We start from the raw sequence: 26,046 nt of genomic DNA, 5'->3' as shown, positions 1-26,046 counted from the left end.
CAATCCCTGGTTTTTCCCTCTGAAGTATCTCAGGTGCAGGGGCTAAAAATGTCTTCAAAATTTGACAAGAAAGTAGGAAACACCAAGCTGGAACAGGATCTAGCACAATATAAGACATTGTATGTCAGGGGGGTAAATGAAAATAAATTGAGGCAGGGGAGTCTTCTAGTATTTGAGTTTATATTAGATGTACAGTTCCAATTATAGATATTAGCTTTCTTCTATTTTTTTTTATAACAAGGTCAAAAGTATTGAACACGGCAAAATTATGGCCTTAAAATTAATCCACTGGGATTAAAATTTCACATTTTTCAAAACCAGTCTTCAAAGCTGAATATCCTAAGTAAATCCATTCATATTTGATATTCAAGTGTGATTAATTGATCAAAACATTTAAACGTTGGTAATACAGTTTCACATTTCCAAGGAATTTCGTTTCTCTTTCACTTTGCTTCTTCCTGCTCTTATCTCCCCTGGGTGCAAGTTAAGTTACCATTTCAGTTTTCCCTCTATAAAGATACACGTGCCAAGGACATTAAGGCTTCATGGTTTGGGAGCAGCATTTAATGAGTTAAAGCTGACAAAGTTCCTTTGACAGTCAAAGTGATACCTAAACCACAAAATGACAATAATAACCAGGCGTTCCGTGCTTGCAACCCCAGAGCTTGCTGGGATTTTTTCCCCCTAGGCACAAAGAAGCTTAATGTGCCTTTCCCTCTCTTGCTCTTAGCTCAGTCCCGAACAATCTCCTACAGTCAGTTATATTTATCACTTCCACTGCATAATTTGCCTTCCCTGCTCCTATTGTGACTCCGCAAGGCTCATCCACTCTTAACTCAAAGTGGCAGGCTTGAGTGATGGGCTGACAATGAATCATTTAATTAAAGTGTCAGAAAACCTCCACACTTGGCTTCTAATCCAGAGCGAAAGCTGCCCATTCAAGCGATATGCTTATCTAAGGTCCGAGAGGGTGTGCTAAGGCTGACACGGAAATCAATTATGGTCATGGTTGGAGAGATTACCCTTTTGACTGTGAAAGGCACGTGCCCTGTGGTGTCACATCTTCGATGTGTGTCAAAGCTGATCAGGATTTACCAGGGAACCTTCCGTAACCCCCTTGGAGGTGACAAGTCAGAAAAGAGGGGGGGGGGGCACGCACAGCCAGACTCTCTGACACAAGCCCTTGTGAGAAGCCAGTGGAGGTGCAAAGGAGAGAGAGCGCCTGTCAGGAGGTGGACGCCCTAAGACCCAGCCTCCAGCCTTTGACAGAAGAGTCAATCTGAGAAGTCATTCACTAGCCACTGACCTCTTGACAGGAAGTTCCAGGCAGTAAAACAGATCACCTGCATTTGGCACATTATATTAGCCATACAAAAGAGATGATAGGGTAGAAAAGAAAAGGCTGTGGCAAATCGGCTTACCAGGAAACTTTCCATAACCTCCTTGGAGGAAATAAGCCCAAAAAAAGGGGGGGGGCACTCACAGCCAGACACAAGCTCTTATGAGAAGTCAGTAGAGGTGCAAAGGAGAGAGAGATTTCAGTCTTCAGTGATGGAAGAGAGGGTCTGATTGCCAAAGCATTCAGGGTCTCAGGGAAGCTGGTGGCCTCTGTACTACAGATGGTGACCTCCCCTCTTGCCACCTTCCCATTGCACCCTGGAGGAGGTGGAGAAGGCCTTATACAAATAAACCTGAACCAGGGTCTCCCTCTGCCCCCATCATAGTTCTATAAAATCTCTATCATATTCCACTCTTTAACTGTCTTTGCATCATTTCAGGTTTCATATAAATTAGAGCTAAGAATATACAGAGGGCCATTCCGCACTCGTTCTAAATAGCACAATGGTTACAAATTGAAATCGCTACTGTTTTGCTGTTATGCACAACGTCGTTGACAATCTGCAACACTCCTGAAACCGATCCGCAAAAAGCGCTTCGTTGTAGCGCTTTGAGGGAAATCCCAAAAAGTGGATTCACCCTCCGGAAAGTGCTACACTCTTGCAACCAATCTGCAACACTAGCGGGAAAGTTCTGTCCGTTACTATTGTTGTGGTTTCTGCAAAGTCCCTCCCCCTAGCTCTCTCCTCTGATCTTCTGGCGAAGCGATTGCCATTTTTTTTTTCTCGGAGCGAGCAGAGATCAACGCACCGTTTACCCAGCGAGGCTTCCCTGGCTGCAGTCCCTCCCCAGAGCTGTTTTAAGTCACCAAGCATGAAACAACACACAGCCCCGTTTGCTGGTTTATTTTCCCTTTATTTTTCACTGTATTTTCAGCCGAAAATCGCGCCTGTGTGTGTGTGTGGGGTTTCACTTGGGGCGAGCGTGGCAACGAAACAGCAGCTCAAACACCACTTGCTAGCTAGATGGGTCTCTCCATTGCAACGAATCAACGCAGATTCGTTGCAACGTGTGTGTGTGTTATTTTAAAAAACCTTCCTTAAAGGGAAAGGGGCTTTTTGGGAGCATGATAACGGCCACCCATTAGCTGCTTGACAGCCAGGGGCAGGACAAAGCTCGGCAATATCGCTTCCTGGCTAGCTATTTTTGCCGAGACCGGAAACCTGTGGGAAACGATAGAAACGCAACTGGATTCCACTACAAAGCCAGGTATGCATAACAACAAATTCCACAATTTAAAATGGCGTTTTTTCATTCCGCAAACAATTTGCCACATAGATCCTGGTGCGGAATGGCCCAGAGATTTGGCAAGATGAGGGAGGAATGAAAAAAACAGTATAGTTTAAAGCCAGAACTCAGATCTGTGCAGCAGCTTGGCATCCTGCTTTAGGATGCTTAGGGCTAATCCTGCGTTGAGCAGGGGGTTGGACTAGATGGCCTGTATGGCCCCTTCCAACTCTTTGATTCTATGATTCTATGATTCTATGTCCCTGAATAGAACCACTACCTGTGAATGAAGCTCATGTAAGTGACCATCACAAATCACAATACATCTATTTTGTGTAAATTTAGATATGCACACCCCATAAAAAGTGAATCAGTGATGCATGCTGCTTCCTCAAGAAACCGAATTGTTCCTACACCACAAGAAGGCTTCTAAGCACACGGCATGACATCACCCCAAGTAGATGCCAGTCATAATATCTTAACATTATGCACAAGTGTACCAGATTATCAGCGGCTCCAGCCATTGTTTGTCTGAGTAATGGAAACTCTGCAGCCGACTGGAAAGATGAAGAAGCCCTGCTGTCTGTTAAAGCACAAGTTGAACGACTGTGGACTATCTTTACAATGTAAAGAGAAAATATCCTGGGCATCATTAATTTTTAAATTTGCTCCACGTTGCGATGCTTTGAAGGGGGAAAAAGCAAGACAGGGCGGGGGGGGACGGACGGAAAGTTGCTGAATGCCTCTCTTCTTTCTCAGCTTTTACAATTTAGTTCATTTGGAATTGAACCCTGGTTTTGAGGCTGTAAAACTTGGGATGCCAACCTCCAGGGGATGCTCTGGAATGATAGCTCATCTTCAGACTACCAAGATCAATTCTCCTGGAAAAAATCTGATGGTTGGGTAGACTCCATGGCATTGTACCACACTGAGGCTTCTGTCCTTCTCAGGTTCCATCCCCAAATCTCCTGGAGTTCCCCAAGCTGGAGCTAGCCACCCTACCACTCATCCCTCTCAGTGGTTAGGAGAAAATGGTGGGCACCCCTTGCCCTCCTCTTCTCCAAGCTACAAATACCCAACTCTCTCAACCTCTCCTTGTAAAGCCTAGATTCTATCCCCTCAGCCATCCTAGTCACCCTTCTCTGAACACACTCAAACTTGTCAATATCCTTCTTAAACTGCAGGGCCCAGAACTGGACACAATGTTCCAAACGAGGTCTAACCAAAGTGAAATAGAGAGGAATTATATCCGCCCTTGCTCCAGAGTCTATGCTTCTAGCAAAGCAGCCTAATATCGTCTTGTAGGAGCTTGGGCATGCTGATTCATGTGGAGGGGGAACATTTGTGGGCAGTGCCCCCCCTCCCCCATACGTCAATTATATCAGTTGCAAGTTACCTTGCTGCAATTTCTTTGTGTGAAGAAGTGAATGTCCCTGAGCATGTGCAGAATCCCTGTAACTCATAATGATTTGAAATGTATAGAAGACTGCAATTATTGGCTTGGAGCTACTAGAGGTTTTCTTTGACAGAAAAGTTTCCATCCACAAAATGCAACTCCTGCTACAGCCCATAATGCCCCCCCATGCTCCTTCTGTGCCAAAAATAATGAATTATCTGAGCAATAAAAGACTGCATAGGACAGTTAAATCACACTTGTCTAGGATTTGCCAGGAACTCTGTGGTAAAACCACAGCATTTTTGGCAGTTCCTAGAGAGACAAGATAGCACTTTTGGGGTTCCCTGGAAGTGACATTATGCTGTCTCCAGTGGTGTTTTAAGAAAAACTTCTTTCTCCTTCCAGTCACTGGAGTGCCAATAGGGTTGAGGGCAGGAGATCTCCCACTCCCAGTGGGCACATGGCAACTCTAGCTTAAAGTGAAAGTGGCTTCCCAAAGACATATACACAGTCAGGAACACAAAAATCACATTAACTTACATATCAACACGGTAAGCACTTAGACCCAGGAAAGAATTTCTTTCTATTTTGCGGATGTATATATTGTCTTGGATATCTCTGTAATAAAAAAACCAGACACACCAAATTTTAAGACAGGCACCTTTGCTTTTGACATACAATGCAATCAGGGATTAATTACTTTCCCCTCCTATCCCAGCCTTGGATATCAAGGCTGTGCTATCTCCATACACAAAACCACTTTACTGAATCAAGAGTTATCTTTTGTGTCTTTTAAAAAAGAATTTTAAGGGGCCAGGTCATTTTTGTTTTATCTGGCTCTTGCTTTCTATGCCATAATAACTCTGCCAAATTCTAATTAGGGGATAGATCTTCACATTAGTCTGGAACTTCTTTCATTTCCTTTAGACCTTTAAAAACAGGATGTTACTTTTAATCGTAAATAATTATGGAATTTAATAAAATCGCAATTGGAATTTGGAACTATATTAAAGAAATGTGTGGAGTTGGGGCTCACAATTTAATCTCTAGCATCAAACAAGAGATGTGCAAAATGGGCAGCATTTGCTGACCTATTTTCTCTTCTGCTAAAAACCTGTGAGACTGAAGATGCTGTCAACAGGTGGCCAATGCAGAACTGTGTCCAAACACGTAGGAGGGCTTCATAAGCACAGCAGTAGGAGGCCAGTAGCCTATGAATATATCAACTGTTATCTGGATGGGAACCAGAAGCTACCTGCTCATCATGGAAGAATTTCTCTTATTTGTGTGATGTCGAAATTGGTGCATTAGAACCTTTCTGAAGACCAAGAGCTACATTTGAAGCATCAGACTAACAATGATAAAAATACCTATCCAGCATTGCTCTGAAAAAAGGTGGGTTTTTTTGGCTCCTTCAAGACGTAGAGTATTGGTAAGAAAGTGGCCAAAGTGGTACGCCCCATCTTGTGCTCTGAATCTCTGGAGTGAGGCAGTATCAGTAAGGAATTTTCACCACTGTGTCTGGAGTACCTAGCAACTCTTAAAGGAAAAAAATCCTTTTTGCGTACTCAGTAGGACACACAAAACTGCATTAGTAGTTTTTCCTTGGGGAGAATAGAGACCATAGGATTTAACATTCAGATTCTAAACCCTTCTTTTAACACCCACATTAGAAGTGGGAGCTATGGATCAGTGGCAGAGCACATGGTTCGGATGCAGAAAGTCACATGCTCATTGCCTGGTATTTTCAGATAAAGGATTAGGGAGTATGTGTTAGGGAAGTCCAGCATCCACGTGAAAACCAGTCAAAATTAGTGTACAGAAAATGCTGAGCTGAGGAGGAGCTGTGGTTCAGTGGCAAAGTATCTGCTTTGTATGCAGAAGTTTCCAGGTTTAGTCCTCAATGCCTCCATTTTAAAAAGGGATTGGGTAATGAGTGATGTAAAGACTTCAACCTGAGACTGGCTGCTAGTTTGAGTACAAAATACTGACCTTGAAGGACCACTGGTCTGATTCAGTGAAAGGTAGCTTCATATATAAATATCTAAGGACCAATGGTCTATTGTATAAGCCATATATATAACCACGTATAAGCCCTATGAAGATAGGTTGGGGACTTGGGAATGTTCAGCCTGGAGAAAAGGAGGTTGAGAGGGGACATGATAGCCCCCTTTAAGTATTTGAAAGGGTGTCATTTGGAGGAGGGCAGGATGCTGTTCCCATTGGCTGCAGAGGAAAGGACACGCAGTTATGGGTTTAAACTACAAGTACAATGATATAGGCTAGATATCAGGGAAAAATTTTTCACAGTCAGAGTAGTTCAGCAGTGGAATAGGCTGCCTCACCACCAATCAGCTGGCCAGTGGGGGTGGGGAATTTACCTTGAAAAAGCAGGAAATCCATGTGATGTGCAGCGGCTTGTCTGTCACTGCTAACAGGGCCCAGAAATGACATCATTGCATCCTGGATATCTGGGTGATGCTATGGTCTTTGGTCAAAAACTCCATTGTAGAAGTCAATTTTTCCATAGAGTTTTTTGCCCAAATACCAGAGTGTCACCCTAACAATCTGGATGTAGATATGTTGCTATATATCAGACGGACCTTCCTGCTGCTCCCAGTAGGTCTTCCCTCCTCTGCCTGCTGCCAGTTGGGAGCAGGTGAGACCTGGCAACCCTAGTCACAGTACTCTATGAACTCTCTCAGCTCCACCTACCTTACAAAGTGACTATTGTGAGGGAGAGGAAGGGAAAGCAATTGTAAGCTGCTTTAAATCTGCTTGGGGTAGAGAACAGTAGAGTATAAAAACCTACTCTTCTTCATCTGGAAGTTTAAAATGTAATTTCTTTGTGTTTTGGGGTGTTTGAATGCAACTTTCAACTTTGAGAGAGATTTCCCACTGAATACACATGTATCTGTTTTTGTATATGCTAATATACATGTATATATACGGGCACATGCCAGGACTCTCAGAGGGGAGGAAAGATTCCACCCCCACTGGTCCCAATTCTCCCCTGCTTAGTTGTTTTTATTTTTGCCTTTCCTGCCATCCTGTTTCCTCAGTCCAGTCTTTGAACATCAGTGACTGACTCCTTCTTCATCCCTCGCCTCCACTTTCTGACTTGGCTTTCTTTCTCTCCTTGTCCTTGAGCTCACTGTCCCCCCCTGCCAGCCCCTCTCCCTGCACTGCCTCTGCTGCTTCCCATTTTGTTCTCACCTTCCTCCCATCTACCTCCTCGTTCTTGTTGTTGTGGCTACTGCTGCCACCGTGTTCAGGATTGTTGGAGCAATCTTTGATGGCCTCTTGTTGTGTTCCAGAGAATCCAGAGGAGAGTTTAGCATCTTCTGCCAATCATCAGACAAGTCAGCCAGTACTCAGTTCTTGGCAGAGGGCACTGACCTCTGCAACCTGTGGCACAAAGTTCAGCACTGTGAGGAGTCACCTCTGCCACCCAAAATGCTGACTGAGAACTCTTGTTCCTGTTTTGGGTTTTTGTTTGCCACCATTTTTTGTTTTTAAAAACATTTGGTATCTTTCTGCAGACCTGGAGGACTTCCTGACTTTGTCGAAACCTTTGCTCTACATCTGGTTAGCTCTGTTGAGTGGATGTATGTGTGGGCGTGTATGGCAACCAATAGATATTAGATATATAGATTAATTTATTTGGAGCTTTCAAATTCATCTTTTTTATAGCACATAAAGTGGTTAATGAGATCTAAAATGTATAAAACCAAAACATAAAACCACAATATAAAATAAAAGCAACAATAAAACCAATAGACTCCCTATTTGCACGGGAAATATGTTAAAAGAAACCCTCCCCCTAGAAAATTCCAATAAGAACTTACAACACAAAATTCTGCAAAGAATGTATCTGGTTAACAGTTGGTAAAAGCTTGATTCCAGTGTTTGATATCACCCTAGAAGGATAAGAAGTAAATGGATGTAATTAGCTACGGCTCAGAGGAAAACAGAACATAATAGATGAGATGTTGTCTGAATTTCAACAGCTGAAATGATTTCCAGGAGAAAAATCCTTAAGCTAATTTTTCCCGATTCATCATTCCCAATTACAATATTACTTGATGGATGCGATGGTACTGTAGGGCATGGGGGTCTTGAGTATTCAGGCGGCTGGACCCAAGTGCCTTATTTTCTATGCCATTAGCCTACTGTTCTGTGCTCTTAAGCACTGCCAAAAAGTTGGCTGAGAGAAGATACAGTAGCTTGCTGATTCAGTAGTTGTTAGGTAACATGAGAGGACAGAAAGGCCTCACCTGGCTCTATAAAGCCTCCAACTCTAGCCTGACTTCACAGTCTGTGCCAGTGGTCCTTAAGAAGAAGACCAAATTGATGTCAGATTACATGTCCTCACTTGTTGGCCAACTATACAGTTGGCAGAGTCTAATTAATAGACAGTGGTAGCTGGCCTAACTATACAGTAGTGACTGGCCCATCTGCCTGGACTGTACTTTGGGACAGCCAGTTTTCTGGAGATATTTCATTATTCCCTTCCCAGAGATGAATGTCGTGGGGCTTTTCTGCACTGGTTTTTAAAAGCTGGTTGGGTTTGGTTAAACAAAAAGCCATCTACACCTGACCCCAATCTCCACTCTGATCCTGGTTGGGTTTTTTCTCCAATCTGTACATCTGAGGATTGAATATGCAGTCACACTATTTGGTGTAGTGGTTAGGAGTGGGGACTTCTAATCTGGCGAGCCAGGTTTGATTCCGCGCTCCCCCACATGCAACCAGCTGGGTGACTTTGGGCTCGTCACAGCACTGATAAAGCTGTTCTGAACAAGCAGTAATATCAGGGCTCTCTCACCCACCTCACAGGGTGTTTGTTGTAGGGAGAGGAAAGGGAAGACGATTATAAGTCGCTTTAAGCCTCCTTTGGGTAGAGAAAAGTGGCATATAAGAACCAGCTCTTCCTCTTCTACTTATTCGCTGGCTTCATCAAAGAAATGCGGGACCATGGCACTCTTTTCTGAGTCTTGCCTCTTTTGGGCCTTCTTCCTCCCCCCTCCCAGCCATGCCTATAGTACAGAAATTGTGCAGCGATTTCTGCTGATTGGTTGGTTTCCAGCCGGAGCAGCCCCTTTGACTTCTAGTGCTTTCTTCATGTTATGCTGCTTTATCAGCCCCTTTAAGTGATGTGATATCCAAAGTAATATCCAAAGACGTGAAGACCAGTCACCCTTACCTTGAGCTGCTCTTTCCTCCCTTTTTCCAGGCTGCACTTGCCTCACACAGCATGGGGGAGGGGGAGGGGAGGGGAAAGAAATGCTTCCCAGGGTGTTTTTTTAAAAAGTGAAGGGGACCGTTTACACTGGGATTTCTTTGTTTAAAAATGATTGTATAGAGGCAGTTTATTTCATTCTTATTAAAAAAAAACATTTTGAATATGGTCCACAGGCAATAAACTTCAACAGAGCTATGGTGGCTCAGTTAATAAGGTGCTTGCCTTGCGACCACAGCTTTATGAGTTTGAGTCTGGCTGTGTATCCTGAGATTTCCTTTCCCCACACAGGAGTTTTAATTTTTTTCAGAAAGACCAAACAAGATGAACTGAACAATAAGATGTTTGGGAATTAATTAATTCATAGGGTTGCCATAAGTCAGAAGTTATTTGAGGGCATTTACTACACAAATAGGATGCCAAATGATAGGCTGACCCCGACCTAAAATACTTTCTTCTCAAAAGAAAAAATAAAGCTTGGGAGAGTTCTCCCAGAAAAGTAGAGCTAGGTTTATGCACGAGCTGAAGAGACTATAATTTAGGGCCTCAGGGTCTTTAAACACAAGAAAAGTTAACAAACACTACTAAATCATCATTTTCGGATAATACTATGTGGCCTCTAAAACATGACATAATTTGGGGCTTCAGTGTGCATATAGAGGAAGAGGAATGGCAAAGGTAGGGGGAACGTTATACCCTTTCACCAGTACTATGGATAAGATTGCAAAGTGCCTCTGACAGCACAAGGAAGGATAATCAGACATTCATGTACAAATGCGAGCATCAAGGCAGTGCATAAACTATTCATATGGGCATTCTAACTGACATCAGGATGAATGGAGGAGCCATTTCCATTCCAAAGCGAGCTTTCAAATACAGCATCCAAATACAAGCATCAAAAAACGTTCTGCACAGTTTCAGTTTGGCCATTCACATTCCAATGAGGGTTCATTATCCACCTCATTTTATATCCCCCAAGCATTTGCTTTAAAGCAAACAGCATGAGAAAGAGCGTTTTAAATTGCCATGGCTGCAAGTATGTGAAAGCTTATGAATTTTTGCAATTGTTATGTCTTGGAAGGCAAGATTTCAAGCTCCACTCCTCAACTGGCACAAGGGCATGTGGCTTGGGTTGTTGATAGTACTGCATAGTACTATGCATAGATGACCCTCATCTAAAGCCCTGGTTGTGGTCCAGCACTCTTTCATTCAGCCCCCTTTGGAAGGCTTCCGAAACTATGATGAGCTGCTTGGGCATACTCTAGGCAAAGCTCCTAGGGGACCTATTCAACCTGAATTCAAAGAGCAATGACCAGCCATGTCAGCCCATAACTAATACCCATAAAACAATGAGAGTAAAACCACGGAAACATGGAACAATTAAACTGGAAGCATTTTTTAAAATGGCACGGTACTTTTCTCTACAGCATATGAGAAGGGGTCAGGAAAAGAGGCCTCTATGAGAATACCAGACAGACACACAACAGCAGAATGACTAAAGGCCCAACGGTTTGTGTATGTGAATGAAGTTGCAGCCAACTTATGGTGACCCCATAGGTTTTTGAAGAAAAGAGGCTAAGAGAGGTGGTTTGCCATTGCCTTCTTCTGCATATCAACTCTGGAATTCCTCATTGGTCTCCCTTCTGCTTAGCTTCCCAGATCTGATGAGATCAGGCTGGGCCATCTAGATGGGGCTAGTTAGCCCAGTAGCAAGAAGTTATGTATGTATGTATGTGTGTGTGTTACATTTCTACACCTCCCTTCCAAGACGGGTAATTGCCATTCCACCAAGATCAAGGGGATTCCAGGGGGAAAAGAGATGAGACAATTGGATCCACGACTAGATCTTCTCAAAAATTCCAATTTAGAACAGATTTAACACTTCCAACACCCCACAGCTTTGCTGACATGAACTGTGGAATGACTCTGATTTTGTTGCGGAAGGATAAAAACAACAAACCCCGAATTTGTTCATCTTCTCCCTTTCTAATAACAGTACAGAGAGAAAGGTACTGGATATTACTAGTGAAACCATGCAGGGTGGGAAGACATGAGCTTTCTCCAGGGAATTCAGGGTGGCATATGTGGTTCTTCCTTCTCTCAGTAATCCTCAGCACAACCACATGAGTTAGGTTAGGATATGGGAGGATGCTTATCCCCAGGTAATCAAATCTACAGTGTTTAAATCTACAGTGTTCACTCCTAGTCTGGCACATTATACCTGACACCATACTAGCTGCCATGTAGTTCCTTATTTGATTTTGGTCTTTAGAACGAATTAAACATTGCACTACATTGTACTGTATTTACTCATTTAAGCATTTCTATGCTGCCTTTCCAGAGTACATGCTTGAGGCATGATACAAAAATTAAAAATCAAACAAAACACAGTGCTGCGCCAGAAAACGGCAACCCTGTGTCAACTTCTCCAGCCCTGTGACAGAAACAAAATGCAATCTGTCTTGACAACATCACCCTTCCCTCCGCTCCATCTTACTGGCTGCCGTGGATGGGGGTGAGATATACCCGGTATGCTGGCATTACCCACAGGTAAATTTAAAGTTCCAGGTTGGGAGAGGGTGCACTCAGCCCATCACCAACCTTTTTATGAAGCTATTTACCACTTCATTTATAGACCATCTTTCCTACTGAATCTTAAGGCAGATTACAAAATATATATCAAGAAAATTCAGCCAGACAGTATAAGACATCCAATAACCAGTGCAATAGGACTAGAATTACAATAGGGCAGCAATAGAATGAGGATTTATCACATTTCTGCTCCTATTTACAACCCATTAAAAAAAAATTGAGGGTCTCAGCCTGTCTCTGAATGAAAGCATGGGCTACTACAAATGCTGACCCTCATTATTAAAAATCAAAGTGCTGTGTTGTATTGCTACAAGGCAAACAAATGAAAATGCAACCACCTAAGCACTTAAGAATTTGCCTTCATTTTGGCCCATCAGGTACGGAATGTTCAAAAATGGTCCAACAACCAGTGAACATACAATTTTAAGAAGAGCCCCTTTTGGATCAGAACACAAATACAGATAAAGTGCTCACTGCTCCTTCCTCTGTATTATCTAAGGCAATCCTACTGCTGGAAGATGCTCCACACTGAGATTTGGCCAAAGACATCAGGCTCCATGGACAAAATAACATCCTTACTCCACAAGGTCATGGCAAAATTGTCTCTCCTCCAACCTACGCACACTTCTCTGCTTTACAAGATAACATTTTATCTTTACTATGTACAAAGAGAAAGGAAAAATAATGTGCAAAGTGTGATAAGAGGAGCTCTGCTGGATCAGACCAAAGTGACCGATCTAGTTCAGTGTTGACTGCAGAGACTGGGAAACTTGCAGACATGGCATTAAATTAACAATAATGTGTTTTAAAATTTTTATCTGGCCTCCCCTGGTCGGCTCAGGGCAGGTAACAACTCACTTTAAAACGTTCATATGAATACAATACACATCAAAGCTACTGAAAAAATTGGCTCATCTGCCCCTAATAATAATTCAAAATCTTTCTGAGGCTGGTCAGAGTTCGGAGGGGCTTCTGCCGGTGGATGGGTTCCCAGGCAGGAAGGCTAGTGCTTTGACGTTTCTATGTGGTCTCAACCATAGATCTGGCAGAACAGCTCTGTTTTGCAGGCCTGCACAGTTTAAGGTCCCAGAGGGTCCTGCTCTCCTCAGGTAGAGTGTTCCACCAGGCCAGGGCAAAAGCTGAATAAGCCATGTCCCTGGTTGAGTCAAATTTATCTCTTTAGGTCTGGAGACTAGGCTTGTGCACCAGGGGCCCGATCCAGCCAGTTCAGCTTTGGTGCCCATTGCAGTCAATGGCATCATTGACTTTAGTGAGAAGTCCGGTATTCCCACCTTTCCCGTGGCCTGCAGGGGTGGGTGGGGGTTCCAGTTACAGCCACCACACATTCAGGGTAGTTCTGTGAGACTCTTCCCTGACTCCCCTCTCTGAATTTCACAATGATTGGACCACGGATTTCACATCCAGGGGTTTCGAAAGAGGGTCCATCCCATTGGAGCGGCTGGTGCACAAGCCTAGGGACCTTATGCATGTTTGGCTGCTTGTTGGTTCTACTGTCTGGAGGGCATAGGGAAAAAAGGCGGTCCAATAGATACAATCCAACCCTGTTACATGTCCCCAGTACCTAGTATGCAGAGAGATACTCTTTGAACATGGGATTCCCACTCTGGGACCATCAGCAATAGAAAAAAGAGCTGTTAAACGGAGGTAAGTTTTTAATTGAAGCAGTTAATATGTATGTATGGTTTCTCCAAAAACCTTCTGGGATAAAACCTCCTGGCCCTGTGACTTGGGCAGCATGGTGCACAGTATTCCTTGACAGAAGTAGAGAAGTATGTACTAAACAAGACTCACTCTCCTGCATGCTTTTCCTATACCATGGTTGTATGACCTCCAGTTCTTTGGACCACAGTCTGTATGATATCAATTATATAGAGAGAATGGATGTTCTACATGCACTATGTACAAGCACGGCACTAAAATCTGACTTTTTGCATGTGCCCCTAAGGCAGGAAACAGCTGCATACTGCTGGCTCCAACCATTTCTAGTTACCAAGGAAATATATTTATAGAAGTACTTTCCCCAGCTAAACTGCTTCCACTGTTTTATCTTGTTGTTTTATCTTGAATAGGCTGCCTAAGGAGGTGGTGAGCTCCCCCTCACTGGCAGTCTTCAAACAAAGGTTGGATACACACCTTTCTTGGATGCTTTAAGATGCTTTGGGCTGATCCTGTGTTGAGCAGGGGGTTGGACTAGATGGCCTGTGTGGTCCCTTCCAACTCTATGATTCTATGATTCTATGATCTTTGGAATGTGTTTCTTTTGCTAGTGTGGATGAAGATGTTTCAACTTCTCTTCCCTGTCCATGGAAGTGTCAACTTCTCTTCCATGTCCACCTATCCATGGAATGGCAACTTGATGTACAACCAACTGCAGTTTGATGCAGTTTGGTTGGGGCCAGCTTGGTGTAGTGGTTAGGAGTGGGGACTTCTAATCTGGTGAGCTGGGTTTGATTCTGCACTCCCCCACATGCAGCCAGCTGGGTGACCTTGGGCTCACCACAGCACTGATAAAGCTGTTCTGACCAAGCAGTGATATCAGGGCTCTCTCAGCCTCACCCACCTCACAGGGTGTCTGTTGTGGGGAGAGGAAAAGGAAGACGATTGTAAGTCGCTTTGAGACTCCTTCGGATGGAGAAAAGTGGCATATAAGAACCAACTCCTCCTCCACGGGAGGAAGAGCCCATTCATACAACTATTTTTTATAGATAGAAGAATCAACAAAAGGGACGTCGCCAGCGCTGCCAACTTACAAAACACAGTTTTGTGAAAGTAGTCTTAGAGGATCAAACTCGCATCCATTCCGCACGAGTTAAAAGAGGCAGAAGTCTTACAAATGGTAAATGCTACAAATTTGACGTTCTGCATGACGTTGCACACAATCTGCAACACTCCTGCAACACTAGTGCTAAAATCGCTTTGTTGTAGCGATTTCCGGGGAATCCAGAAAAGTGGATTCACCCTCAGAAAATCGCTACACTCCTGCCAACAACCTGCAACACTTGTGAAAAAGACATGTGCGTTCTCAATGTTGCAGTTGCAACAAAGTCCCTTCCTCTGTCTCTCTCCTCAGAACTTCCAGCGAAGCGATTGCCATTTTTTTCCCCTTGGAGCGAGCGGGGAAAGCAACGAACCAGCAAGGCTTCATTCACCCAGCGAGGCTTCTCCGGCTACAGTCCCTCCACAGAAGTGCTTTAAAGCTCCCCTAAGTCCCCAAGCACAACACAGCCCCCTGTTTGTCAGTTCCCTTTAATTTCGGGCAAAAATTGCGCCCGTGCGGGGGGGGGATTTTTTTTTCACTTGGGAGAACGTGGTAACAATGACTCGCCAGCTAGATGGGTCTCTACATTAGGAAGAATCAAGGCATATATATATATATATATATATATATATATATATATATATATATATATATATATATATATATATATATATATATATATATATATATATATATATATATATATATATATATAACTGTGCTTAAAGGGAAAGGGGCTTTGGGAGCATGATAACAACCACCCATTGGCTGTTTGTTTGATTGACGGCCAGGGGCGGGAACAAGCACAGAAAAAAATCGCTTCCTTTCTAGCGATTCCTGCGAGACCGGAAACCTGTGGGGAACGAATGAAACGCTACTGGATTCCACTACAAATGAAGGTATGCGGAACGCCGAGATTCCACTATTTAAAATATTGTTATTGCTTTGTGAAAGCAATTGGCAACATTGGTCCTTGTGCGGAATGGGTCTAGGAGTTTTCCCCAGAGGACAGGAAGTTGAGCTCTCATCACATGTGCCCCATTCACAAAAGGGCCTTTTTGCCTTGGGAAAAATGAAGAGGAAATCCACTTTCTCTCCTGCCTGCAAAACAGCACAGTGACTCAGCCTGCTTGGGCCTGACAAAATGCACTGGGACCGCCAAGAGAGATCATGGAAGTATCCTGGAACTTTTATAGATTCAGAAACCTAGGGAGAATAACTGCTATTTGCTGAATGAAGAAGTCTAAAGCTAGGGGGGGGGGGAGGATAAAAATTGGAACATTGCAGCTAGCAGGGGGCTGTGACTGTGACCCAAGAATGGAAAAGAACTGCTGAGATTGAACTATGGTTCATAGATGAATGAGAAAGGGAGAAAATCCACCTGACTCACAATAACAGCAGCTGGGTGCAAAGAGCAAAAACCTATTGTGAGAGTCTTATTGAAAGATCCAGAAGATTACCTTTTCTCCCACCTGTACCAACAGTGTGAGAGTTAAAAGGTCAGGGGAAAGTAAATGATAGACTATAGGATGATTGCCCCCCCCCCCAAAAAAAAAGTGCAAAATCCAATCAGCAGATTTACACTTGTTTCTGCATCTTAGCAGTTTTGTTGCAGGAATTTTAAAAAGCCACTCAGGGTTTCTCGATGGAGTGTGCAGCTCTATAATGAAATGCATGTGGGTTTCTCCATCCTGCTTCAATTCCATCTCATCAGCAGATCAGCATGAAACAAAGCCAGGGGCGGAGTGAACGGGTACCATGTCTGTAAATACAATACCATGCAGGAGAGGGAGGCAAAACCCACACAGCAACCTAGCCCCAGGTGTAGACAGTGAATTTAAGTGACAAATGGCTGTTTGGCTTTCATATAGTTCTCAACTCCTAAAAACCATATTAAAACTTAAGGCCATTCTTATTGAACAGCAAAGTAGCAGATAAGGGAAGCTCTTATGCCACAGAAGGCTGCAGAGACCTTGAGCCTAACCTACCTCACAAGGTTGTTGTTGGGATAAAATGGAGGGTAGGAGAACAATGCAAACCACTCTGGGTCCTCAGTGGGAGGAAGATGGGCTATATGAGGCATAAATCATAAAGAAAATAATATTTCCAAATGCCCCTCTACAGTCATGAAACATCCACCCATTAAAGAGCCCAAAACTTTTTGAAGTGGTCGCAGACTTCCATTCCGTTTCCTAGGACTGCATCAGACCTTATGCTTCTGGGTTGCAAGTCTGCTATGCAGAAGTTCCAGCTCTAACTAAGAAGACCTACCAGTTACTATCAGCCTGAGTATTTTATTTTATTTTATACCGCCCTACCCTGTGAGCTGGCTCAGTATTCAGAATATGAGAAAATGGCTTCAAGGCTCAGAGGCAGTGCACATACCTTGAGCACAGAAGGTTCCAGGATAAATCCTTGCTATTTCCAGCTAAAGGATCTCAGTTTTTGAGTGTTCAGAAAGATCTTTTTCTGCTGGGTTGTTGATGTTAGTCAAAGGAACCAATACTGAATTTGAAATGAGTGGTTTGACTTGGTAGAAGGCAGATTTGTACATCCAAGATTAGGAGGACCTTTCTAGAAAACAAACTGAATAAGATTTCCTCCATTCCATTCCTTTACATATTAAAAGCTACTCTATGTTGCATCTCTTTAATTAGGAACATTTTCTAAAAATTATTCTGGGTCTGGAGCATGTGCAGTTTGTTACAGGTTTCTTTCAAGCAAATTCATATGCATTCCACTCCTCACCCCACCCCGCTATATTTCTAGCTATTTTAACCGTTCTGTATACTGCTTGAATATTTAAGCTACCACAATGGGGAGAGTGCTCATGAAACCCTTTAAAAAGACAGAGAAGGACAGGATGCCTAGTTTTGTTATGGCATCTTTTAATGGTATCCTCCCCCCCTGAAAAGGCATTTTATAAACTGACTAGCTTCAAAGCTCGTTCCCTTGAAAGGGCCTCCCCCTTGGCCCCTGGCTAGGCAGCATAAGGTGGCTTTGAGCCGCTCAGACTCCAGAGCAGCTTGCAGCTGGATCAAGTGGGGCAGGTGGGGGCTGGTCAGCTTGTTAGAAGGCCAAGGACAGAGCTCCTTATCAGGCAGTCAGCAGGCTAGGAGGCCTCATTAGCAGGCAGTCAGCAGGCTGGGAAGCCCTCATTGGCAGGCCTGGCCTAGGAGGCAGGGAGGCACTTTTTTTTTGTTTCAACTTATTTCCCGCCACTCCCTAAGCGGCTCATGGTGGGTCACAATATCTTAAAACTCCATTAAAACTCCCATTAAAAGACTTGGTGGAAGCAAAAAGATTCCATCCTACCCCCATTACTAAGGGGGGGGGGCAGAGAAGAAGGAGGTCAACGATGTTCAAAAAGCCTGGGGGGGGGGAGCCATCGGTGTACTTCACCAACCCCAGCCTCAACCATGGACTGGCAGAAGAGCTCCGTTTTGCAGGCCCTGCGGAACGCTGAAAGATTCGGCAGGGCCCGCAGCTCACCCGGGAGCTCATTCCATCAGGTGGGGGCCAGGACCGAAAAGGCCCTGGCCCTGGTAGAGGCTAGGCGTGCTTCCCTAGGGCCGGGAACGACCAGTAGATTTTCACCCGCAGAGCGCAGGGCCCTGCGGGGGGCATAGGGTGATAGGCGGTCCCTCAAGTATGTGGGTCCCAGCCCGTGTAAAGCCTTAAAGGTTAAAACCAAAACCTTGAACCGGGTCCGGGCAGCAATAGGCAGCCAGTGCAGCTGCCTCAGTACAGGCTGGATATGGGCCCTCCAAGGTGTACCAGTGAGGACCCTAGCAGCTGCATTTTGCACTAGCTGAAGTTTCCGGATTCTAGGACAAGGGTAGGCCCGCATAGAGCGAATTACAGAAATCTAGTCTGGAGGTGACCATCGTATGCATCACAGTGGCCAAGTGTTCGGAGGACAGGTAGGGCACTAGTCATCAGGCTTGGCGAAGATGGAATAACGGCTACTTTCTTGACTTGTGCCTCCATAGTCAGGCAGGCATCTATAGTCACACCCAAATTCCTGGCCTAAGACACGATGGTAAGTTGTGCCTCTGCCAGGGTGGGTAAGCACGCTTCCTGGTCCCGCCCCCTACTAATCAGCCACAGGACCTCCATCTTGGAGGGGTTGAGTTTCAGACGACTCTACTTGAACCATTCTGTCACCGCTTCCAAACATCTGGCAAATGGTTCCGGGGGAGAGTCCGGGTGGCCGTCCATAAGGAGATAGAGCTGGGTGTCATCAGTGGACTGATGGCAACCGAGCTCAAAACTCCACACCAGCTGGGCGTCAGGGGGCGCATGAAGATATTGAATAATGTGGGGGAAAGAACCGTGCCCTGTGGAACCCCACAAGGGAGTCTATAGGGGCGCGAGAACTCATCCCCCACTGCAACCCTCTGGGTCCGGATCTGGAGGAAGGAGCATATCCAGTGCAAGGCTGTGCCCTGTATCCCTATGCTGGTGAGGTGGTGGACCAGTAACTCATGGTCCACGATGTCAAAGGCAGCCGACAGATCCAAAAGGACCAGCACGGCTGACCTGCCTCTATCCAGCTGGCGATGGCGGTCGTCCAGTAGGGTGACCAACACCGTCTCAACCTCGTGGCCAGGACGGAAGCCAGACTAATATGGGTCAAGTGCTGAAGTTTCTTCCAAGAATGCCAGGAGCTGGTCTGCCGCGGCCCTTTCCACCACCTTGCCCAGGAATGCTAAGTGTGACACCGGGCGGTAGTTGGCAGGGTCTCACGGGTCCAGCTATAGTTTTTTCAGGAGAGGGCGAACCACCATTATCGTACCTTATGCAATTCTTTTTATTCTATTTAACTGTTTATAGATTTGTATTTTATATATTTTTAAAATTTATAAACAGTAAAACAGAATAAAAAGAATTTTGTAAAGGTTTATGGTTATATACATAGAGCCTCTTGTGGTGCAGAGTGGTAAGGCAGCAGACATGCTGTCTGAAGCTGTCTGCCCATGAGGCTGGGAGTTCAATCCCAGCAGCCGGCTCAAGGTTGACTCAGCCTTCCATCCTTCCGAGGTCGGTAAAATGAGTACCCAGCTTGCTGGGGGGTAAACGGTAATGACTGGGGAAGGCACTGGCAAACCACCCCGTATTGAGTCTGCCATGAAAACGCTAGAGGGTGTCACCCCAAGGGTCAGATATGACCCAGTGTTTACACAGGGGATACCTTTACCTTTAACTTATGGCTATATACAAATAAATGTATCACTTATGGGTCATAAGTGGTGTTGGTAAGTGGTGTTGGTAAGTGGTGTTGATTCAGAACTAGTGATGTATAGGTGATTCTACTACTGCCTTCCTTTACATTGGATCTGGTGGCTCTTTTTTTGTTAAGTCTTTCATCAAGAGAAAAAGACTTCTTGCAGTGGATAATGGATTTTTCTGCTAGATAGGCCTCTGATGGATAACTTCTTTTGAAGCAAATCTGTGTCTGCTGGAGAAAGACTTGGTAGAAGAGAGGAATAGGATCCAACTTAACTAAAGGCAAACATAAGACCCAACTCCATATTGCAAACAATAAAATCTGGAGGAACGTTTGTAGTTGTTAGAGATGCATCCAAAATTCTCACTAGAATTTCTCTCTGGGATTTGTTCCAAATTAACTAATTTTCTTCCTGAGTGGGCACATTAGATCAGGAGTCCATTTTTTAAATCCCCAAATTTTGCACAGAGCATGTTGCATGTTCTATTTGTTTCATCCTTTACTTCATTTATATCACCCCCCATCACCTCTGTCAAAACTATACACAAAAGCAATCTCTATGTGATGTGTTGTTTTACCCATGGAGCAGCAGTACATATTTACATCAGTAAAACGCCACACAAAATGAATGCTGATATAATCAATCATATCAAGATTATTTTTGGAGTGTTTTATTGTTTCGATGCTTTGCTTTTCTGGCCCTTCCTTGCATGTTCAGAGAAATGCCGATCATCACTTTGGGACCAGGAGGTGAATTTCCTCCAGGCCAGATTGGCCAGGGATTCTGTTTTTTTTTTGGGGGGGGGGCATCATCTAGGCATGGAGTTATGAATTTCCTGCATTATGCAGAGAGTTGGATTAGATAATCCTGGAGGTCCCTTCATAATTCTATGATCATTTCATGCATGCTTATCACACCACTGGTGACCCATGGCTGGTGATCCTATGCCTGCCTTCAGCTAATTTGGATCCTATGATCCTATGACTCTTTGTTTCTGTTACGTCTCTCTTCAAGAGAAAAAATGACTTCCTGCAGTGGAGAATATGTATGTTGGGAGGGTGGGTAGGGGGTGGAATACATATAAATTTGATGAACCAAGACCTGTGACAAACTGCACATGCTCCAGGGCCAGAATAAGTTTTAGAAACACTCCTAACCAAACTGGAATTAAGGAGGAGAGCGACACAACACAAACCAAATTTCAATATGTGAATGGAGGAAATCCTCTCACTCAGTTTGTTTTCTAGAAAGTCCTTCTAACCTTGTCTTTCCATTTCACCAGAGCCCACTGGATTTCATTAGACTTGCTTTTGCTTTTAAGTCACAGTCGAAGAGAGATTATCTGTTAGATTCAGGTCAGGTGGTAACAGCAGCTTGCGTATTTTTGGATAATACTTTATTCTAAGGGTGGGTTTAATTATCCATGAATTATGATGGAAACCCCGTGGGAGCAGATGTGGCAAACTTGTTGGGAGACCTGAATTCTTTTGTGAAGAATGTTATTTAAATGAAGGTGGAAGTAAGCCTGACTATCAAATGAATCCTTATTAAGAGGCAGCTCATCACCCAGCACTGCATATAAATGGAAACTACTGCTAATGGTTTTCTGTCTTTGGCAGAATGAGGAGTTTAACTGTTCACTGTGTAGGTGGGAGAAACAGAGAGAGAGAGCAAGAAAGGAGGAGGAAAGAGAAATTACTTTCTTAGCATTTCTAGCCAATCAGGGCATGTGTCCTTTGGCTGATAGTTGCCCAAGTCCTGACCCAAAGATAACAGCCGAATAGCCAGTCCAGAGATAACATGCTCTGATGTCACAGGTGAGATCCATGTCTGAACAGATGCGTGGAGATGGTAACGAAGAGTTAATAAACTGGGGCACAGTTCAGACAACCCAAGCTACCATTGGGTACAAGGAGTGAACTACTGGCAAAGATGCTGACAAAATCAGCCTCTGCCAAATGTCCCCCTAAATCTGGGGATGCGGCATTAGTGGAGTAAAACTCATAACATTAGAATCCAGGGGTATATCAGAGTTACAAGTTTTGAATGCTTGCAGAAAAATAATTACAAATACAAATATAATAATCCCATTAAAAACTGAGCAGTGTGCAAAAATATAAACAGACAGAAGATTCTAGATCAAAAGGCACACAGTGCAATCCTAAACAGAGATAAACACTTCGAAGGCCACTGAAATCAATGGGTTTAGAGAGTGTAACTCTGTCTAGTATTGCACTGCCAGTTTTCTAAGGGGAGAGGGGGCGTCTACTTATTATGTTGCAGAAGAGCACAACTGAATCCTTATGTAATCCAAAAACAAGATCAAATTTGCTTTTTAAATGTTTTTGGCTCCCAAAGGGCCAATTTGGAATGGGCTTCTATTATTCTTGTTATGTTTCTAACATAAAACCAAAGCAAAAAGAAAAAAAGAAATGAAAATCCTTGAACGCTAGTCCTTTTAATGTTAAAAATAAATTAAAATGCTTATTTTTTAGCACACAAAGGGTTAGTTTTGAAGGGTTTCTTTTTATACAGCACAGTAGAGTGGCTGTTCTTTGTGTTTTTGTGGAAAGGCAACATAAATAAATAAAGTATATATTTTTCTTTCAAGGAAGCTATTGCTTTAATTTTTAAAGTGTATTTCTAACTCTCAAAGCTATATGTATTTTTCCCCCATTTTGCCCAAAATCCATTATCTACATTCTGTAATTCTCCTCTGTTCCTGGAAGACAACTGGAGTCACAGAATAGTAATGGAACAGAACTAAAAGAAGCTGTACATCCCTAGTTATCCAGCTATGTCTGATGGGAGAGCACTCCTCCGAAGAACCAGGTTGGCAGCTTTGCAGTGGTGTAGGTCTCACCTCATCTCTGGCTGTTCAAGTGGCATCTTTGCCTTGAATCGCTGTGCCTCTTCCTGGAATGTCAAGAACCTGACTTACCAAATGGGAGTTTTGTGACCTAGGCCAGGAGAGCGTGAGGAAGAAGCAGTTGGCTGTTAGGGCCAGGAGAGCTGGCAAATGACTCATGCAGAGCCTGGGAGCCTGCGAAGGGTGTACCAGCAGCTAACTGGTTTACCTTTGGGAGTGGCCACAAGGCAGGTGTTTTGGTAGACTCCCCAGGGACATTTTGGGTTTATTGTGTAGTTGTAATAGCTTTGGCAGTTTGGGCATCAGGATGAATCAATTTTCTTGAGAGAGGGGGCCTGTATGGCCACCTGTCTATTTGGAGCACTCCCTTAAAGGGTCTTGGGGGTGGAGATACTAAGGCCCATTCCGCACCAGGATCAATGTGGCAAATTGGTTTCGGAAAGAAAAAACACAATTTTAAATAGTGGATTTCGTCGTTATGCATACCTGCCTTTGTAGTGGAATCCAGTCGCGTTTCAATCGTTTCCCACAGGTTTCCGGTCTTGGCAAAAATCGCTAGAAATATTTGCCATGCGTTGTCCCGCCCCTGGCTATTAATCAAACGAGCAGCCAATGGGCAGTTGTTACCATGCTCTGAAAAAGCCCCTTTGCCTTTAAGAACAGGTTAAAAAAAAAACACGTTGCAACAAATCTGCATTGATTCGTTGCAACGGAGAGACCCATCTAGCTGGCAGGTGGTGTATGAGCTGGCGGATTCATCGTTGCCACACTCCCCTGAGTGAAAACAAAATCCCCCCCCCATGCATGGGTGCGATTTTCTGCCGAAAATAAAGGGAACTAGCAAACGGGGCTTGTGTTGTGCTTGGTGACTTGAGGCGAGCTTTAAAGCAGCTCTGTGGAGGGACTGTAGCCGGAGAAGCCTCGCTGGGTGAATGAAGGCTCGCCGGTTCGTTGCTCTCCGCTTGCTCCGAGAAAAAAAAAATGGCGATCGCTTGGCCGGAAGTTCAGAGGAGAGAGCCAGGGGGAGGGATTTTGCTGAAACCGCAACAATGGGAACGCACAGGTCTTTTTTGGAACTGTTGCAGATTGCTTGCAAGAGTGTAGCGCTTTTCGGAGGGTGAATCCACCTTTTGGGATTTCCCTTTAAGCGCTACAAAGAAACGCTTTTAGCTGATCATTTGCAGGAGTGTGGCAGGTTGTGTGCGACATCGTGCATAACTGCACATTAGTAGCGATTACAATTTGCCACACTCCTGCTACTTTGAACTCATGCAGAATGTCCCTAAGTATGTGCTCAGCTTGGGGGTTGTCGCCCAGCTCAAACCACCAGGAGGCAAGTGAACCACACCTTGGCTGGCAACTGTGTGGCTCTCACAAACATCACTCCATGGTTTCCCGCACTCGGCAGGTGGGCTGATGTGGATGGATTTTCATCAGGCAATGTTTAATTTCTGGATCCATCCTTTCTCTGCATCAGTGCACCTTGGTTTGTTTTCAATAAAGCTATAGCCAATTTTCTTTCACAAAAGGAATAGCTGTGTTGTTTTTTTCCCTGTAGATTCTTTCTGCACTATGCCTTTGCAACAGTTAGTCAAGCTCTGGTCAGATGGGTTGATCAAGCACAGCCCATAGTATGCAAAGCTTCCTTTGAAGTCCACTCAGAGACTCCAACTGATTCAAAATGCTGCAGCGACAATGCTAACTGGAATAAGGCACAAGACTTATTTTGCAAAATTTCCAGTGATGCCTACATTATTTCCATAAGCAGTTCAAAATGGATAATATTCTGAAGAGCTACCTTCTTACTTACAAACTTCTCTTGCTTCCTTTAACTCTCTGTCTTTTGCTCTGTCTTTTGCTGTAAGATAGGCAGTTATCAGAGACAGGGCCTGTTTCTTTTCTAGCACCATACCTCTGGAAATCCTTCCCATGAAAGGTCCAACAGGTGCTGTTGCTGTTAGAGGTCTTGCTAGGAACTTTTCGCTTTCTTAGAATCATAGAATCATAGAATCATAGAATCATAGAATCATAGAATCATAGAGTTGGAAGGGGCCATACAGGCCATCTAGTCCAACCCCCTGCTCAACGCAGGATTAGCCCTAAGCATCCTAAAGCATCCAAGAAAAGTGTGTATCCAACCTTTGCTTGAAGACTTCCAGTGAGGGGGAGCTCACCACCTCCTTAGGCAGCCTATTCCACTGCTGAACTACTCTGACTGTGAAAAACTTTTTCCTGATATCTAGCCTATATCGTTGTACAAGTACAACGTTGTACAAGTACAAGTACAACGTTGTACAAGTTTAAACCCATTACTGCGTGTCCTCTCCTCTGCAGCCAACAGAAACAGCATCCTGCCCTCCTCCAAGTGACAACCTTTCAAATACTTAAAGAGGGCTATCATGTCCCCTCTCAACCTCCTTTTCTCCAGGCTGAACATTCCCAAGTCCCTCAACCTATCTTCATAGGGCTTGGTCCTTTCCTATCCCTGGGGCTAACTCCTCATTTGGGCTTAGCTGCTTTGATCTAACCTAAGTGTTATTCTGTTCCCAATATTCTTGTTTTAATTTTTTTTAATGTTAAAAGACTTGCAATTGTATTTTATTGCAGCTTTGAGCATTTTCCTGTAAAAATGGGATATAAATATTTAAGTACATGCACACATATTGTTGTTGGTTCCCTGTGTAAAACTAATGGAGTCACTGTGATATAGAGGTGAGCATGTCAGATTAGGATTCAGGAAATCAGGGAAGAACCATGTATGTCACTACAAGCTATCTGGGAAATGGGTGGAAAAATAAATAGATGATAAAGGCAGACCAGGGGTTTACTGTAGCAGAGGAGAAGACATTCACATAGCTCTTGAAGAACTATACAGGTGATTAGATCCCAGCAGTGGAATAGGCTGTCTATGGGAGGTGCTGAGCTCCCCCTCACTGGCAGTCTTCAAGCAGCAGCTGGACAGCTACTTATCCTGGATGCTTTCGGCTGATCCTGCATTGAGCAGGGGGTTGGACTAGATGGCCTGTATGGTCCCTTCCAGTTCTATGTTTCTATGATGGCAGTCATTTTTTATTTTGGGAAAAATAATTTGTGGGTCATGGGATAGCCACCCCACTCGCAAGACTGCAGTGGGGAGGGTGGAGAAATCATCTTCTCCTGTCTTCCATCAGTGGAGGTGCACCAAGAAAACAGGCAGAGGACAAATTGTCCCCATTCCTAATTGTAGCTTCAGGACCTGTGTGGCTATTAACATGGGACTTGAGGATCATAAAAAAACATTTTGGGTGTCAAAAAGGTCTGTTGAGGGTTGAG

The 26,046-nt window shown here is 44.1% G+C and overlaps 1 protein-coding gene across 4 annotated transcripts in view; it reads right to left on the bottom strand.

The window, feature by feature from the left end:
* FSHR (follicle stimulating hormone receptor) overlaps window positions 1-26,046 on the bottom strand; it is a 133,042-nt gene that overhangs the window by 29,217 nt on the left and 77,779 nt on the right. For all 4 annotated transcript variants that reach the window (XM_077334928.1, XM_077334911.1, XM_077334918.1 and 1 more), the window contains 2 exons: window positions 7,870-7,941; window positions 4,562-4,639 (listed from right to left, as the gene is read on the bottom strand). In XM_077334928.1, coding sequence (XP_077191043.1) covers window positions 4,562-4,639; window positions 7,870-7,941 — 150 coding nt within the window. The remainder of the gene's footprint in view (window positions 1-4,561; window positions 4,640-7,869; window positions 7,942-26,046) is intronic.

The sequence above is a fragment of the Paroedura picta genome, chromosome 1 (assembly GCF_049243985.1).
Source record: "Paroedura picta isolate Pp20150507F chromosome 1, Ppicta_v3.0, whole genome shotgun sequence".
NCBI classification, from domain to species: Eukaryota; Metazoa; Chordata; class Lepidosauria; order Squamata; family Gekkonidae; genus Paroedura; species Paroedura picta.
The sequence above is the reverse complement of the archived record's forward strand: the minus strand, read 5'-3'. Positions and strand labels throughout refer to the sequence as shown.